Raw genomic sequence first — 16063 nt, forward strand, 5'->3', positions numbered from 1 at the left:
TATGGTCTGACCACCTCTTGCCCTACAGTGTCGAGGTACTCGTCCTAATAGGGTGATACAAGCCCCTGGTGAAGTTACCTGGGTGAAGCTGAAGTGTCCGAGGTTTCCCGGTGTACTTGCACTGCGAGATAGAATACATAGACCTTCTGGTAGCTTTGTTCTATCCAGGCTAGTTCCTCTTGTGTAGTAGGATACTGCTCTGCACCTTTTAGATTGGTTCACGGTGTGGGCTAGGTTGATCCCCTGACTTTTCTCCCTCTTGTAGTGTCTCTAGCACTGCATAGTAGATCTAGTAGGAATATTGAAAGAATTGAGTGTCTCTGGTTGCTTCTGCATACACGTGTGTCTTAGACTCAGACTAGGATAGGAGTGTGTCACAGCCTCTGAGTTTACCGGGGATGAGGTATGGAGGACTTGATTCAGGACTGGATGATATTCAACACGATTATTTAAAACTGGTGGGGAGCCTTCTTCATGTAGAGGGCCAGTCGGGCATTAACAAAATCAGTCGAGGGCTGCATACTGTGCACGGCAGTTAGTTATCCTAGTGCCCCTGCTATTGTAGTTAACCCCCAGTGATGCCCCTTGTAGCCTAGTTAACCCCCAGTGCCTGTCCCAAATAAAAAAAAATAAACATCCCACTCATCTTTCCTCCGCTCCCACGCTGCCTAGGTCCTCTTCTCTCTCCTCTAACCAGTGCCCATCTTCTCTTGCAGGCGGCACGCGATGAAATGACGTCATTGCGCGCGGCCCGCAGGAGAAGGAAGACGTCCGCCGTTCTGGTGGGGACGGGGGCGGCACTCTCAGCATTCTCCTGTGTCTGGCAGCGGTCGCACACAGGAGGATGCTGTGAATGCCAGCTCCTGCCCCACCAGAGCAGCGCGTACATCACGGGAGCCGCATCGGGAGGTCTCAGGGGCCGGAGGTTCCCCACTGCTGACCTAAAATGTCAGTTATTTGTCTCATAGGTTTTAATGAGACAATAAATAACTGACATCTTAAATAATTGTGTTGAATACCGTCCAGCGGCGAATCAAGTCCTCCATACCTCATCCCAAGTAAACTCCAAGGCTGTGACACACCTTCCTATCCATTTGGAGTCTGGGATCTCGTGGCTCAAGATCCTAGACCGTGCGTTTGGACTGGCTGCTGCGGATATCTTTACCATCACTGATAGCGCTAAAAGGTGTCGTACTCTCTGTACAACATCAAAAGGTGAGCATAACCATTTGTGCTCCCCTTGTTCATATTATTGCCTGACAATATCGCCTTATGGCGCCTTTTTTTTAAATTTATTTTAGCCTAGCACATATTAGACTCCGTCTAAACTGAACTTTTTTGGACTAGTGTCCTGGCAGAGCCAGGCCCTGGCTTGGCTACAGCACAGATGTCTGCTCGGTGTGCCCTCCCACAAGAATCTAGGTAGAACTGATGCTACACCTTCTCCCACCAAGTAACCTCCTACAGGGGATGTGTCATTCACCCTGTAAGTGGTGGTAAGGAATGTGTACAAAGAAAAGAGTGATAGGCCAGAAAGAAAGAGCATCTCCCATAGGTTAATATATGTACTGACCTCTTTTGTTACAGGTGTAACAAACGCGAAGCACCCAGAGTGTACTGTCCCCCATAGCCTCAGCCACAGCATAGATTAATAGCTTATCCCAGAAATCCCCTTTAAGTACATAGCAAGGAATGTGAAATGTTTTGTAAACTTGTCAAAATGTTGTCCTTGTCAACTTGTCAAAGTTTTGCTGACTAAAGTAAAAGTATATAAAACACCTACAAATTGGGAAAGAATAATATTCTAATTTAAGTGTGTGTGCAACTAACTTAAATATACAGTACACCTTTTTATAGGTTTAAAGTAGTGTACAATATGGCTTCTTAATCAGGAGCTATAACTCTTATTTCAATCTGTCGCTCCAGTGCTCAGATACAAGCTTTAAAAGTTAAATTCAAAAGCCTGGCATCCTACTGTATAGAAACATTGATTATGATGGGCAGGAAGGTGTAGAGACACCTCCCTTGCACCCCTGGGCCCCTCCCCCACCTCCTCACTATGAGCTCAGGCTTCTTCCTGCTCCCCTCCAATGTCTGAACAGAGGAAGAGGAGTGGAGAAGCTGCACACTGACAGTTGCTGCTGCAGGGGAAGAGGAGTAACTGAACACCTTGAAGCTTCCCTACATAACTAGTGAATTGTTCCCAGAATTAAATAAATGCATTAGGGGATAATAAGCTGATCATTGGTGCATCCCCACCAAACACAAGAATGAATGGTGCTCACTATACTTGCACAGCCAGCACTCCATTCATTCTTTTTGTGGATCTGGAGTAACTTTAGGAAATGGGTATAGACCTCTAAGTACTAGACTGTTACTATTTGAAGCGAGGAGCTATTTGTGTAAAGCATGGACATGATGCTTCCTCCAGAGTGAGGGGCATTCTCTTTATCTGCTTTCCACCCTGTAGACGGAGGTCTGAGCGGGGTGCCTTTTAGTTCTAGGCTACCACTGTAAAGGCCCTATTCCACCAACAGATCTGACGACAGATTATCTGCCAAAGATTTGAAGCCAAACCCAGGAACAGACTATAATCAGAGAACAGGTCATAAAGGAAAGACTGGATTTCTCCTCTTTTCAAATCCACTCCTGGGTTTGGCTTCAAATCTTTGGCAGATAATCTGTCGTCAGATCTGTTGGTGGAATAGGGCCTTAAATATCAATGTGCAACCTATAGAGGTCAATATTTCTGATAACTTGTCCTCCCTTTGCTTCTTTGCTGTTATTAGCGACAATATTAGATTACAACTTTTTTCCACGTGAAGCGACTTTTACTCATTTTGCGTTGCCCAGCCTTCCTATTGACTGTTGTGTGGACATCTGCATCTTCAGTATATCCCAGTGTCGTTGCGGTCACAGCAATACATTCTTGATGTGTGTTCAACTGTTACGGTAGCACACATCAGCATCCAGTGGTGTGTTACTGTGGTGGCGGCACAGCACTGAGAAAACGATATTACTTAGGAGCTATTTTGGTTAAACTGATGTGTTATGTTTACAAACAGTAGTACTGGAATGGATGCACCCCAAGAGTGCTGTGATATCGACTGTTTCTTTCAAATTACCTTGTTAGGTTTATAGTGCGCACTAAAGAATCATCCGGACACACTGATGGTCAAAGTTGATCTTGCTTATTCAAAGATGGCAGCCAGTATATATATCCTGGGGGCAGGTGCTCTTCTACAAAGACTTGTCAGTACTTCATTGGCTGAGGTACGAAAAGAGTTACTTGCATGGCACTAGAGCTAACATTCCTTAAAGCTTATGGAAGTAAAGATCTCTACGTGTTTAGAAGGTCGGTGCCATGTTTTACTTCACTAAATATACAAAACATCTACAAATATACATAACCTGGTCAACAGTTCCCCCCACCCCCTTTAAAGCAATTTTAAAAAGCAGATGACCTCATGTAACTTATCCCACAATATAACGGGGACTCTAACCTTTGTTATATATTGTCAGGCACAGTTGACTGTTTCGTAATCTCATCGACCTGGTTGTATGCAAGGTCTAGACTGGTGTGTAACAGAGCAGATTTCATACTATATCCTAATCCTGAAGTCCAAAGTAGCAGGTTATACACACGCAGACAATATCTGGTTTTGACCAGGTTCATGGGACAAGGGCCTATCTTATGTGCTCCCCTCTAGTATGTGTCAGACCTGTCAATGCTTTCATTGTGGCTGCTCCTCCGGACTATCTTGCTCCTTGCCCTTCATTGAGCGACAACTGAAATGGACCCCTCCCAAGTGCTGTCATATTGACTGTCAGTTCCAAATTATATAGTTAAAAGGTCTGTGGATGGGGCATAATTGTCTGATGGTTAAACCCCTTTGGCATGTTGCTGTAATTTTTTTTTTATTATTAAATATATATATATTTTTTGCTCTTGGGGAGTGGAAGCTAAATAGTTAACTTTTTTACAAGGCTATGTCACTATGTACTTTTGCAGCGGAATGAAAATCCAATGGAGTGCCGTGGGCTTTGATAGAAATCAGTATAGCGTGAACTCTGCTGCTATACGTTATGTATGAATGGACCCTTAAAGCGGATCTCTTATCTTATTTGTATTGACTGAAGTAAAGGCTGTTTACAATATGGATGCTTGCCTTGAATTGGAAGAGATTACTCCTATTTTAATCCATCACTCCAGCGCTGAGTTGTAAGCATTAGAAGTTGTTTGAACATTTTCTATTGCCCATTATTCCTTCCTTCCAAATTCAATAGCTGATTGATCACTTTCTGCCTCGTATCTCACCCCTTTAAGGCGCTGTTGTCCCCTGATAATCCACGTTACTCACTACACTCTTTAAGTCCAGTGAAAATTTTTATTAAAGTATTATATTGCCCCCCCCCCCCCCCCCAGAAGTTTTACAAATCACAAATATACACTTATTACAGGAAATGCTTATAAAGTGCTTTTTTCCCTGTACTTACTGCTGCATCAAGGCTTCACTTCCTGGATAACATGGTGTCACTTCCTGGATAACATGGTGACGTCACGACCCGACTCCCAGAGCTGTGTGGGCTGTGACTGCTGGAGAGGATGATGGCAGAGCTCAGTGTCCCTCCAGTGCCCTGTGTCCCTCAGTGTCTCCCTGCCATCATCCTCTCCAGCAGCCACAGCCCGCACAGCTCTGGGAGTCGGGTCGTGACATCACCATGTTATCCAGGAAGTGAAGCCTTGATGTAGTAGTAAGTGCAGGGAAAAAGTGTATATTGGTAATTTGTATAACTTATGGGGTGCCATACAATACTTTAATTAAAAAAAAAATTGCCAGACTTCTCCTTTAATGTTATGGCTGATGGCCGATATTACATTGTAAATCCAGTTGGTATCGGGGGTTGATATGATTGGAAATGTTCCTTGTACGACCTGCAGAACATAATGGTGCTAAAAAAAGGAAATATAAATCTGGTTAAATAATAGTAATTTTGTATAGCTTTAGTAGGGAGTTGCAGTAGTCAAGACTAGAAGGGATCTGTGTCAATGGTAAGAAATGGACGGATTCTGGAGATCTTTTTGAGGTGTAGGTGACAGGAGCTGCAAGAGCTTGAATATAAGCAGTAAAAGATAGATCAGAGTCTAGCATAACCCCCAGACATTGAGCTTGATGCAGTTATACTAGCAGCACAGACCGAGAGTGAGATGTCGGGTTGAGGTTGGTTAGAGGGAGGGAATACAAGAAGTTCTGTTTTAGAAAGATTAAGTTTGAGAAATAGATCATAATATTAGAGAGAGCAGATAGACACTGGTGATGTCACGAGAAGAGGTGTATAGCTGGGTGTCCTCAGCGTAAAGATGGTATTTAAAGGGGTTATCCAGTGCTACAAATACATGGCCACTTTCTTCCAGAGACAGCCCCACTCTTGTCTCCAGCTTGGGCGTGGTTTTGCTGCTCCAATTCCATTGAAGTGAATGGAACTTATTTGCAAACCGCACCTGAACTGAAGACAAGAGTCGTGCTGTCTCTGAAAGAAAGTGGCCATGTTTTTGTAGCCCTGGATAACCCCTTTAAGGCCAAACCTGCTGATGGTCTGTCAGATGGGGCTGTATAGAGGGAAGAAAGGAGGGGACCAAGGACTGATCCCTGGGGGACCCCAACAGTAAAAGGTAAAGGAGAAGAACACTTAAGGAGTGGTCAGAGGTAGGAAGAAAAACAGGAAAAGGCAGAGCCATTGAGGCCAAGAGAATGAGCACGGAGCTGGTGGTGTGGTGGCGGGCAAGATGAATGATGATCCACCGGGTGATGTTATGACTGGTGGTTGCGTCAGCTCAGCCAAAGGTGTTAGTGTTGTGACGCCAGTGCTTGTCCAGCACACAGGTGTAATGTTTGTCCCTGCTTGTTTATGTGGCTGGCTGTATTCCCCAATGGTTGGTAACCTGCTGGGTTGTAGTGGGTCCCTTGGGCTCTTGTCACGGTAGTCCTGAGTGGCAATTGACCCACCGAACTATCTGTACCACCATCCACAGGAAGCGGAAAAATAATGGAAGCGGAAAAATAGAACAGCTTTACTGTGCAGTCTTTCAATAGTACAACACACCTTGAGAGTAGAGAAGAGATTGTAGAGGGGGTCCTAACCCAATTTTGCAATGTACTCTGCCAGAACATTGGAGAAAAACTGTAGTGAGGCGTTTCCTTTTAACCGTGTATAGACTGTCTGACCACCTTCCACCCTACAGTGTCCAGTGACCCGTCCTAATAGGGTGATACAAGCCCTAGTCATGGTTATCTGGGTGAAGCTAAATTTCTGGGGGTGTCCCAGTTACCTGCACTGAGAGGTGGGGTATGTAGATCTTCCTTGGTAGCTTTGTCCTATCCAGGCTAGTTCCTCTTGTGTTTCTGGATATTGCCCTGCACTTTCTAGACTGGTTTACATTGTGGGTTAGGGTGGTCCTGGACTCTTCTCCCTTTAAGTGCTTAGCACTGCATGGTAGATATAGTATCAGTAGTAAACAAACTGGTTGTCTCTAGCTGCATTTGAACACTGGGGTGTCTAGACTAGACTGCACTTTGGTCCCGGACAAAGGGCCTGGCATAAGCCAGGCCCTGGCTTGGCTACAGCAGGGACACTTGCTCTGTGTGTCTTTCTCCAACAAGAATCTGGATAAGACTCATTTGTACTTCCTCCACCAAGTGACTAACTTCCTACAGGGGCTAAGTAATCTACCCTGTGAGTGGTGGGGATGAGTGTGTGCAAAAGAGGGGGGGGGGGGGGAAGAGAGGTCAGAAGAAGAAAACACCTCCTATCGGTACATGGTACACATAGAACAGTAACCCAATATCCTCCTCAGCTGTGCAATACATAGAAATGCACAACACTGACATCTAGTGGTAAAACTGCAAATTACTCTTTATCACCACTTAACCTGTTGAGGAGACTTTTTGAGAGGTGCAAGGAGAGGCAAAAGCAACTGTGGGGGGACACCAGGGTGGTATACGGTGTCAAACGCTGCTGAGATTAAGGAGAATCGGCAAGGAGTAGCTTCCTTGTGACTTGGCCTTCAGGAGATCTCTTGACACCTTGGTTAGAGCGATTTCAGTGGAGTGAAGGGATCGGAAACTGGACTAAAGAGGTCGATTAGAAAGTTATCAGAAAGCTAGCGGGCTAGGCGAGAATAGACCACACACTCCAGGAGTTTAGAGATGAAAGGTAGATCAGAGACCGGTCGATGGTTAGATGCAAAGGTGTGTGTGTGTGTGTGTGTGTGTGTGTGTGTTTTCCCTCCAGTAGTGAGGTTATAATATAATGTTTGAAGGAGGAGGAAAAGATACCAGAGAGGAAGAGGTTGAATATTTTAGTGAGGAGTAGTGACTGCAGGAGAGAGTAACTGGATAAGGTGTTAGGGCATAGGTCACTAGGGCAGTTGGATGAGAGGAAGAGCGAAGCTTGGAGACTCCATCCTCTGTCACTGGATCAAAAACTGGGAATCATGAAGTAGTAGAGGGAATGGAATCTATGGGACTTTGGAGCTGGGGTGATGTCAAAGCAGATCAGTGTCCATTTTAGATTTGAAGCAGGAGGCCAGGTCTTCAGCAAAGAGGTCAGTGATGGGTGTCTGAGCTTTTAGCTTAAAGAGTGTTTGGCCACCATATTGGGCCAGGTGAGGGATGTGATTGGGGGTCATGCATGCAGGGAGTCTTGGAGTTGACGAGTGTTAATACCACGCGTATTTCTGTATATGGATGGGGAAGCAGTGTCAAGAGTGGGGCAGATGTTTGTGACTGAGAAAGAGAGAACACTGTGGTCTGATAACTAAAATGGTCATTTGGAAAGTTTGAAATTGACGGAAGATGATTAGTGTTTTTCCACCCTTCTGTCTAGCAGATTTGATTAGCTGCAAGAGGCCAAAAAAGAAGAGGTGAAGGAGAGGAGATGAGAGGTGGGAAAGGAGATTCGGATACAGATGGGAATGTTGAAATCTCAGACTATTATTGTGGGAACATCTGTGAATAAGTAGTGAGGGAGCCAGGTGGCAAAGTGGTTGAGGAATTGTTGGGGTGAGCCAGGAGGGCTATAGATAACAGCAACTCTGAAGGAAAGTGGGCAGACGAGATTGAGGGTGTGAACCTCAAAGGAGCCTAGTGAGAGTGAGGGTTCAGGGGAAATGACCAGGAAAGTGTGGGGAGGGAAGAACACAAACTCCTCCACCATGCCTACCCTCAGGCGTGGGAGTGATGAAGACCACCATAGGATAGAGCAGCAGGGGAAGCAGTCTCGTATGGTTGTAGCCAGGTTTCAGGGAAAGCCAGAAGGGTGAGGGATTTGGTGATGAAGAGATCCTGAAACTTTGTGAGTTTGTTACACACTGAGCAAGAGTTTAGGAGAGTGCAGATGAAGGATATAGAAATACGGTGAAAATGTTTAGTGTATGTGTAAATTAGAACCGTGGTGACAATCTGGGAAGAATACGGGGAGATGTAAAACAGTTTACAGTAGATGTCACATCAAATTCCATTGTATTCCTCCATCCCTTATTTATTTAATTTTGGCCGGGAGCTATGCTATGATGTAATTGCCCATCGGCATCCCGTGTATCTCTATAGGCTTGTATGTCATTCATCTGATCTTCCTACTTTGTTTCTATCTTCTAGGTATGAGGCCCCAGACAGTCAATGGTCCGATGCATCCTCGCCCACTTATTGCTCTGTTGGATGGAAGGGACTGCACAGTGGAGATGCCAATCCTAAAAGACTTGGCCACTGTGGCATTTTGTGATGCCCAGTCTACACAGGAGATCCATGAAAAGGTAATGGAGAAAAATTCAAGGGATATGAGTAGAGAAGAGAAATGTGGTGGCAATGTAGCAATTATATGTGGAGTTTGAGCACAGTGCTGGACCACAAGGACTATGCCATGGCTTGTTTATGTCTGGCCCTCCTAACAAGTGGATTTGTCTAAAGTGGATTGCCCCACCTGTCCACAGGTTGTGTTTTTGATATTGCAGCTCAGCCCTATTCACTTCAATGGCGTCAAACTACAATACCAGAGACAACCCATGTAAAGCTGTAGTGCTATTTTATTTACTCTTCCTGACATTTTATGTACATGAACGTGTGGTGTTTGTTTTGAAAACCCCTTGCAAAAGCCTGATACTTCAAAAGTTAAGTGGTGACGAAGTATTGTATAAGTTTTGCCATTTAGATGTCACTATGTATAGATGCTGCACAGCTGTAGTCACCTAAGGGTTACTGTATTGTATTTTGGGATCCTGTACACCAAGGAGAGATGCGGTTCTTTCTCTACCTATCCCTGTTTTTTTTCTCTTCTGTATGTAACCTCTGTGAGTGGTGGAGAAGAGAATGCATAGATTACAGTAGGAGGTAGTAGTCACATGGGGAGAGGAAGTGCAGTTCAGTAGTTCTCTGATTCTCTGAAGAGTAGAACACAGATCCCTGCTGAGCTTAGCTCTGCCAGGTTCCCTGTCTGGGAAAGAGAACACACAGACTTTCTTTCTTAAAGCAACGCTTCAACCAACAATGCAGTGCTAAACACTAAAGAGAGGATGAGTCAGAGGACACCCCAACCCACGCTGTGAACATATCTACACAGTGCAGGACCGTACCCTAAGGCAGAGTAACTGATCCGGATAGAGCAAAGCTACCGCAATGGTCTACGTACTCTATCTCGCAGCGCAGATGACACCGGATATTTTTGGACACTTTGCTCAACTCGGGTAACTACGACTGGGGCTTGTGTCACCCTTGTAGGACAGGTAGCTTGACACTGGGTAGAAGGTGATATAGCGACAAAGGTCGAAACACAGGCACAAGTATTCTTTTTCCTTCAAGTATTCACTTCTCAAGTATCTCTTAAGTTCTGGCAGAGCACAGTACTACATTGGGTTGGGACTCTCAAGACAAACTCCTCTCCACTTCTCTGAACTCTCTACTCTTCTCAGCATGTAACAAAGTCAGCATCGCTATCTTACTCTCCACCTCAGCAACTCTCAGTACAGATCTAGTAGTATCAGCCAAGTACAGTTAAGCCAAGAACAGCTTTATTTATTCTACTGGGACTCAGTGATCATTGCACCAGCACCTACACACACAAGCTACACTGTCCTTGGGTCATTTCCCCTTTCTGTGGGTGGCAGTACCGACAGTCCGGGTGGGTCATATCTCCACACTGGACCACCGTGATAAGCGCCCAAGGGACCCATCATAACAGGTCACCCACCATTGGGGATCAATATAGCCAGCTACAAAAAACTAAAAGCATGTATACCATCACACCTGTGTGCTGAGTTAGCACTGGCGTCACCACAACGTCCTAACTGGCTGAGCTATATTCCACCGACCATCCACCATAGAAGTGGCGTCACACATCACCATCTAGCAAGTGACCGGTCGCAGGGCAGGACAACTACCACATATGTTTTAAGAATGAAGTGTGGTGGAGCCAAGTTCACACACTGCAGGTGCCAAACTCTTTTTTTAAATGACAGGGAAATGTAAAGTTTTGATTAGTCAGATTGTCAGTGCTCAGATCCCCACAAGCAGGAAGAAGTGCATCATGCTCCAGTTCACAGCGAGCTCCATCTAGCTTCTCTGGACAGCCCTATTGACTTTTAGACTTATAATACGCTGGACTGAGATTGTGTAGAGTCAAGTGGGAGGTGGGGTGGAGGGGTAACAAGGACACTTTTTTTTTAAGGTGGCAGCTGGGGTCCTAGTGCCGGCCATCTCAGTACTTCTGAAAGAGTCTCACATAGAAGAACAAGAAGTTTAGAAACTTCAGTCTACCCTGTATTCCCATCTACTCTCCATAAACACCACTCTGAAAGGAGATTATGTCCTCCAATGGGAGAAAGATCTAGGCAAAACAATTTCACCAGGAATCGCTTATATACCAATCCACACATGACCCCTCTAACTGTTAACACATACAAAATTCACTAGATGGTATATTACACCAGAAAAAAAAAACCTTCCACTTCTACTTCCCTTCCACTTCAGATTTCTGTTGTAGGGGCTTACATGCATGTATGGTGGACATGCAGAATACTCCAGAATTTCTGGCAAAGTTTTTAAAGAAATTTTAAAAATCTACCAAATCCCCCTCAGCCCAAGATTGGATAATGTTTTGCTGAACATCCCACTGTGGGTGTGTTCTATGCGGCGTGGTCTATTGTGGGGGTGTTTTATCATACTTGGTGTCACGGTCACCATTCACCGGCCGTCTCCCCGCTCTGTGTCATGTGATCAGTCTTGCTCATAATGTAAGTCTATAGAGCCCGACTGATTATGCTGACACAGAGCGGGGAGCAGACACGCTGCAGCACATCCTCTCGCAGCTCGTTCTGATGATCGCTACGGGTCTGAACACTCAGACTCAGACCAATAGAGACATATCAAAAGTATTCTATGATGACAGTGACTCTTTAAGAGACATCTGCTACTGGTGTAAACACTTGCATAATTTTTTTTAATTTTTGAGGGATAGTTCAGTAAAATGACCTATCTTTCAAATCAACTGGTACCAATTTCTATTAAACAGTCTCAAGTCTTCCCATACTTATCAGCTGCTGTATGTCCTGCAGGAAGTGGTGTATTCTAAGTCTGACACAGTGCGCCCTGCTGCCACCTCTGTTTATGTCAGGAACTGTCCAGAGCCGGAGCAAATAACCATAAAAAACCTCTCCTGCAGGACCTACAGCAGCTGATATGTAATGAAAGGCTTGAGATTTTTTTTTTAACGTTTTGTTACAAGCAGATGTGCTGTCTGCTTATTCTGAAACTCGATAAAAAGATGATTGAAAAGAAAGAAATATAAATGTTATTGAACATAGGGGATTAAATTACATTATATTTTGACTGTTAAAATGTTAAAGGGGTATTCCGCTCAAACATAACTTTCCATGTGTTGCTGGCCATGGTGAGACTAACAATTCCTTTCATACTTATTATTTATTCAGTCTCCTTCTCCCAGTTCTGAGCTGCTGCTTTCTGCTGAAGACACAGAAATCTGTGGGTGAGATTGTTTCCCCCTCCTCCCCCCTCCTTTCTGAGACAGATAATGTAAACAAGTCCCTATCTGCAACTTTATAATGCTGGGAGGGATAACAATGAGCTTATCAGCAACTTGACCTCATAATAACCCTCCCAGCATTGAAAGAAGCTACAAAAGTTGCAGATGAAGCCATCCAGGGGCTTGGTTACATCAGCTGTCTCAGAAGGGAGGGGGAGACAGAGAGAAAAACCCACACACAGGGTTTGTGTCTTCAGCAGAAAGCAGCAGCTTAGAGCTAGGGGAAGGAGACAGAATAGATAAACAATTCCTTCCATACTTGTTGTTATCTCACCATGGGCAGCAACATATCAAAAGTTATGTTTGAGTGGAATACCCCTTTAAGTTTGCTGCTACTGCTCATACCAACCTGCAGAGTAGAGTTAACATGTAAGTTCTTTACTGCAGTAACTAGCATAACCCCCCCCCACCCCTTAACCCCCCAAAATGGCAATATTGCATTTTGTTAACATTCCACACCTGTCAGTGTCATTTGGCTTCTTGTGGATCTGGAGATTGATTGTGAAGCTCACCAGGAACAATAACTGATTGTTTGTTCATGTTCTCTATGTACAATGCTGCGGTATATGTCAGCACTATGTAAATAACGGCTAATGAATATGACAATATCTGTGTTGTAGGTTCTGAATGAAGCGGTGGGCGCCATGATGTATCACACTATTACACTGACACGTGAAGACTTGGAGAAGTTTAAGTCTCTTCGTGTCATAGTGCGGATAGGCAGCGGATATGACAACATTGACATCAAGGCCGCCGGAGATCTGGGTAGGTACTGCGGAACTCTGTCTCCTGTTCTTTCACTCTATTTGCCGTCGGTGAAGTGTGGAGATGCCAGAACTGTCCCGGCTCTATCATTAGCTGGCAGTAGCTGGTGTGGATACTTTATCATTGTTACATAGATGATGACAGATGCAGAGAATTTCCTGGGAACGCATTAGCTGAATATTTCCTAGTAGCCTTATATAATATCCTTATACCATCTACTCCTCCAGTATATTACTGTAACCTAATAGCTCTCCAGTCACATGAATAATCATTCCGCAGCTAGTCCGATGCCCCGGAGCTCCGTGATGTCACTGGTTTGCAGTAATTCTTAGGAATATCGGATCATTAGCGATTCACCTCGGTGGTTCTGGCTGGTTAATAATTCAACAATATGCTGTACGCTCTGCAGGCGCATTACCTTCATGATATTTTAATTGGCAATATTGCCTTTAAACACCGAAACTGTTCAGCCTTAGCGCACCACTGCAGGATGTTATAGTGGTAAAGGGGGAGAGATTGGGCCTATGAGACTATCAGGGGGGCTGTGCTGTTTTAGTAAAGAGAGATTAATGACAGTCTATGGGTAGAGAAGGTGTAAAAATGTACATCCCCCTCCCTTGCGCTATACCTGGATATAAACCAACCCCGCACTTTACAACATTGATTCCAAAATCTGCTAACTAGCCTGCGGTAGCCATACACTACAGAACAGCTGGTTACTGTGCAATAATAGTTGGAGATTTCTCTAGCCTGCTGTATAGTGCTGGTGTGGCCGACACCTTTGCATTGTGAGCATTCATATCCACTGCAAAGTGGCTTTACCAGAATATTGGGGAATCACGAGGAGAAGGGGGCACGGTATTACAATTTTTGCTACAACCTCGAAGAGAATTAGCACCCTGGAGGTCCAGACAGGCAATCTGGCATGGGTAGGTGCTGATCGGCAAGTTGGAGGTTAGCTCAATAAGGATGATGGGAGTCATGGTGAACGTTTAAAAACAAGGCTTTATTCAATGGACAACGCATTTCGAGGGACACCTGATGGAGAGGGTATGCCTCAAAACATCTTGCCCATTGAATAAAGACTTGTTTTTACGTTCACCACAACTCCCATCATCCTTTAAGTGCTCACCTGATCAGCGTCTACACATCCCGGATCTCCTGCATGTCTGGTCTGTCTTCAGGGTTCTAATTCCCTTAGATCTTCTATACGGTCCCATGGAAAGGCAGCAGATTGCTATATCTATTCTAAGCTTCTGGCGGTGCGCCCAAGGTGAGCGGCGTTCCTCGCTTCTCTACCATTATACCTATACTTCTGCAGTACTATGCTATGTGTATCGTTCACTTTCTTTCTTTCTTTCTTTCTTTCTTTCTTTCTTTCTTTTTTTTTTTTTCTTTCTTTCTTTTTTTCTTTCTTTTTTTTTCTTTTTTTCTTTTTTTTTTCTTTCTTTCTTTCTTTTTTTCTTTCTTTCTCTCTTTCCTTCTCTTTCTTTCTTTCGCTCTCTCTCTCTCTCTCTGTCTCTCTCTCTCTCTCTCTCTCTCTCTCTCTCTCTCTCTCTCTCTCTCTCTCTTTCTCTTTCGTGCAGTTTTTGCAGCAGTAAATACATTTTGCAGTATTAGCTTTTAGATGTTTTATATTACTAATTGTTCTACACATTTATCATCAGAATGTGTATTGTGTACATTTCCTTATTCCAGGAGTGGCGGTGTGTAATATCCCTTCGGCTGCTGTGGAGGAGACGGCCGATTCTACTATCTGCCATATTCTGAATCTGTATCGGAGGAACACATGGCTGTATCAAGCATTGCGGGAGGGGACAAGGGTACACAGCGTAGAACAGATAAGAGAGGCGGCATCTGGGGCGGCCCGTGTCCGTGGGGAGACTCTAGGCTTGATAGGATTTGGTAAGTGATTAACTGCAGGCTTTGATGAATTTATCACGTTTATTGGTTGTATCCCTAATAGGTTGTAGTTGGTGTTCCCTGTAAGCCTTTGTCTTGTAATCTGTGTGACACATATCTCCATCATCCGGCATATTTGCTATGCGGTGGGCAGGCATAGGATCAATAAGCATTGTACGTATTGTTTTTTTTGATCCAGTGAATCCGTGCCGGATGGCAAATACGGTGGATAATGTGCCTTTAGAGTGGATGCTGGATGCTAAAGACCCAGCTTGTGGCATCCAGTGTCCTCATCCATTACCATCAGGGATGGTTCTGGATCACCAGACATAAGTGAACCCATTCTTACTAACCAAATAATTTGCCTCTGAACTTTGTCTGTACTTGTAGGCCCCAGATAAATAGTGTTATACAACATAAGTATGACTAGATAAAGTCAGGTGCCAGGTGGTCTATGTGGGTAGAGCGTCTTGGTGGTATTCCATTTTGCATACCTCCCAACTTTTGAGCAGAGCAAAGAGGGACAGTCACGGCAATGTGCCACGTCCCTCATAACCGCATCACCTGTTACCATTACATAAGAAACAAATAATAGATCTTCACCAGATAGTGACTTATCCCCTTATACCATTACTACATAACATCCAGTATACACAGAGCATTACTCTCCCTCAGCAGTGACAATATAGCGGTAGATGAGGCTGTACACAGAGCAGTACTCTCCCTCAGCAGTGACAATATAGTGGTAGATGAGTCTGTACACCTGCAGACCTTATAGGTGATTGTATTGCAGGTATTCAGTGACTCACAGGGGAAGTCTTCTCTGCTTCAGTTTTGTGTTTCTTGCCATCTTTCCCTTCCCCCTGTGCAGCAGTCCCCATAGAGTATAGCCCTCCCCTGTAGCAGCCCCTATATAGTATAGGCCCCATTCGTGTGCAGGAGCCCCCCAAAAGGCACATAGTATAGCCCCCACATAATATAACCCCTCCTTTTTAGCCCCCACATGGTATATAGCATGCCCCTATGTTGTATGCCTCTTAGTATCCTTTTAGTATGCCCATTAGTACGCCCTTAGTACCCTCTTAGAATGCCTCTTAGTACCCCCTCAGTATGCCCTTTAGTACCCCCATTTTTACCTTCTTAGTACCCCCTTAGTATGTCCCTTAGTACCTTCTTAGTGTACCCCCTTAGTACCTTCTTAGTATGCCCCTTAGTACTCAATCTTCTGGTGCAGGCTTCCATAGTTGCAAACAGTATGACCCGGTAAGCCCCACCCCCGGTGCCCACCGCGGGGCTAACTAAC

The 16063-nt window shown here is 44.6% G+C and overlaps 1 protein-coding gene across 5 annotated transcripts in view; it reads left to right on the forward strand.

Annotated features, from left to right (window-relative positions):
* Positions 1-16063, forward strand: part of CTBP2 (C-terminal binding protein 2) — a 79972-nt gene that overhangs the window by 46346 nt on the left and 17563 nt on the right. For all 5 annotated transcript variants that reach the window (XM_069980074.1, XM_069980076.1, XM_069980073.1 and 2 more), the window contains exons 3-5: positions 8658-8812; positions 12714-12858; positions 14557-14763. In XM_069980074.1, coding sequence (XP_069836175.1) covers positions 8658-8812; positions 12714-12858; positions 14557-14763 — 507 coding nt within the window. The remainder of the gene's footprint in view (positions 1-8657; positions 8813-12713; positions 12859-14556; positions 14764-16063) is intronic.

Source organism: Dendropsophus ebraccatus, chromosome 8 (assembly GCF_027789765.1).
Source record: "Dendropsophus ebraccatus isolate aDenEbr1 chromosome 8, aDenEbr1.pat, whole genome shotgun sequence".
Classification (NCBI taxonomy): domain Eukaryota; kingdom Metazoa; phylum Chordata; class Amphibia; order Anura; family Hylidae; genus Dendropsophus; species Dendropsophus ebraccatus.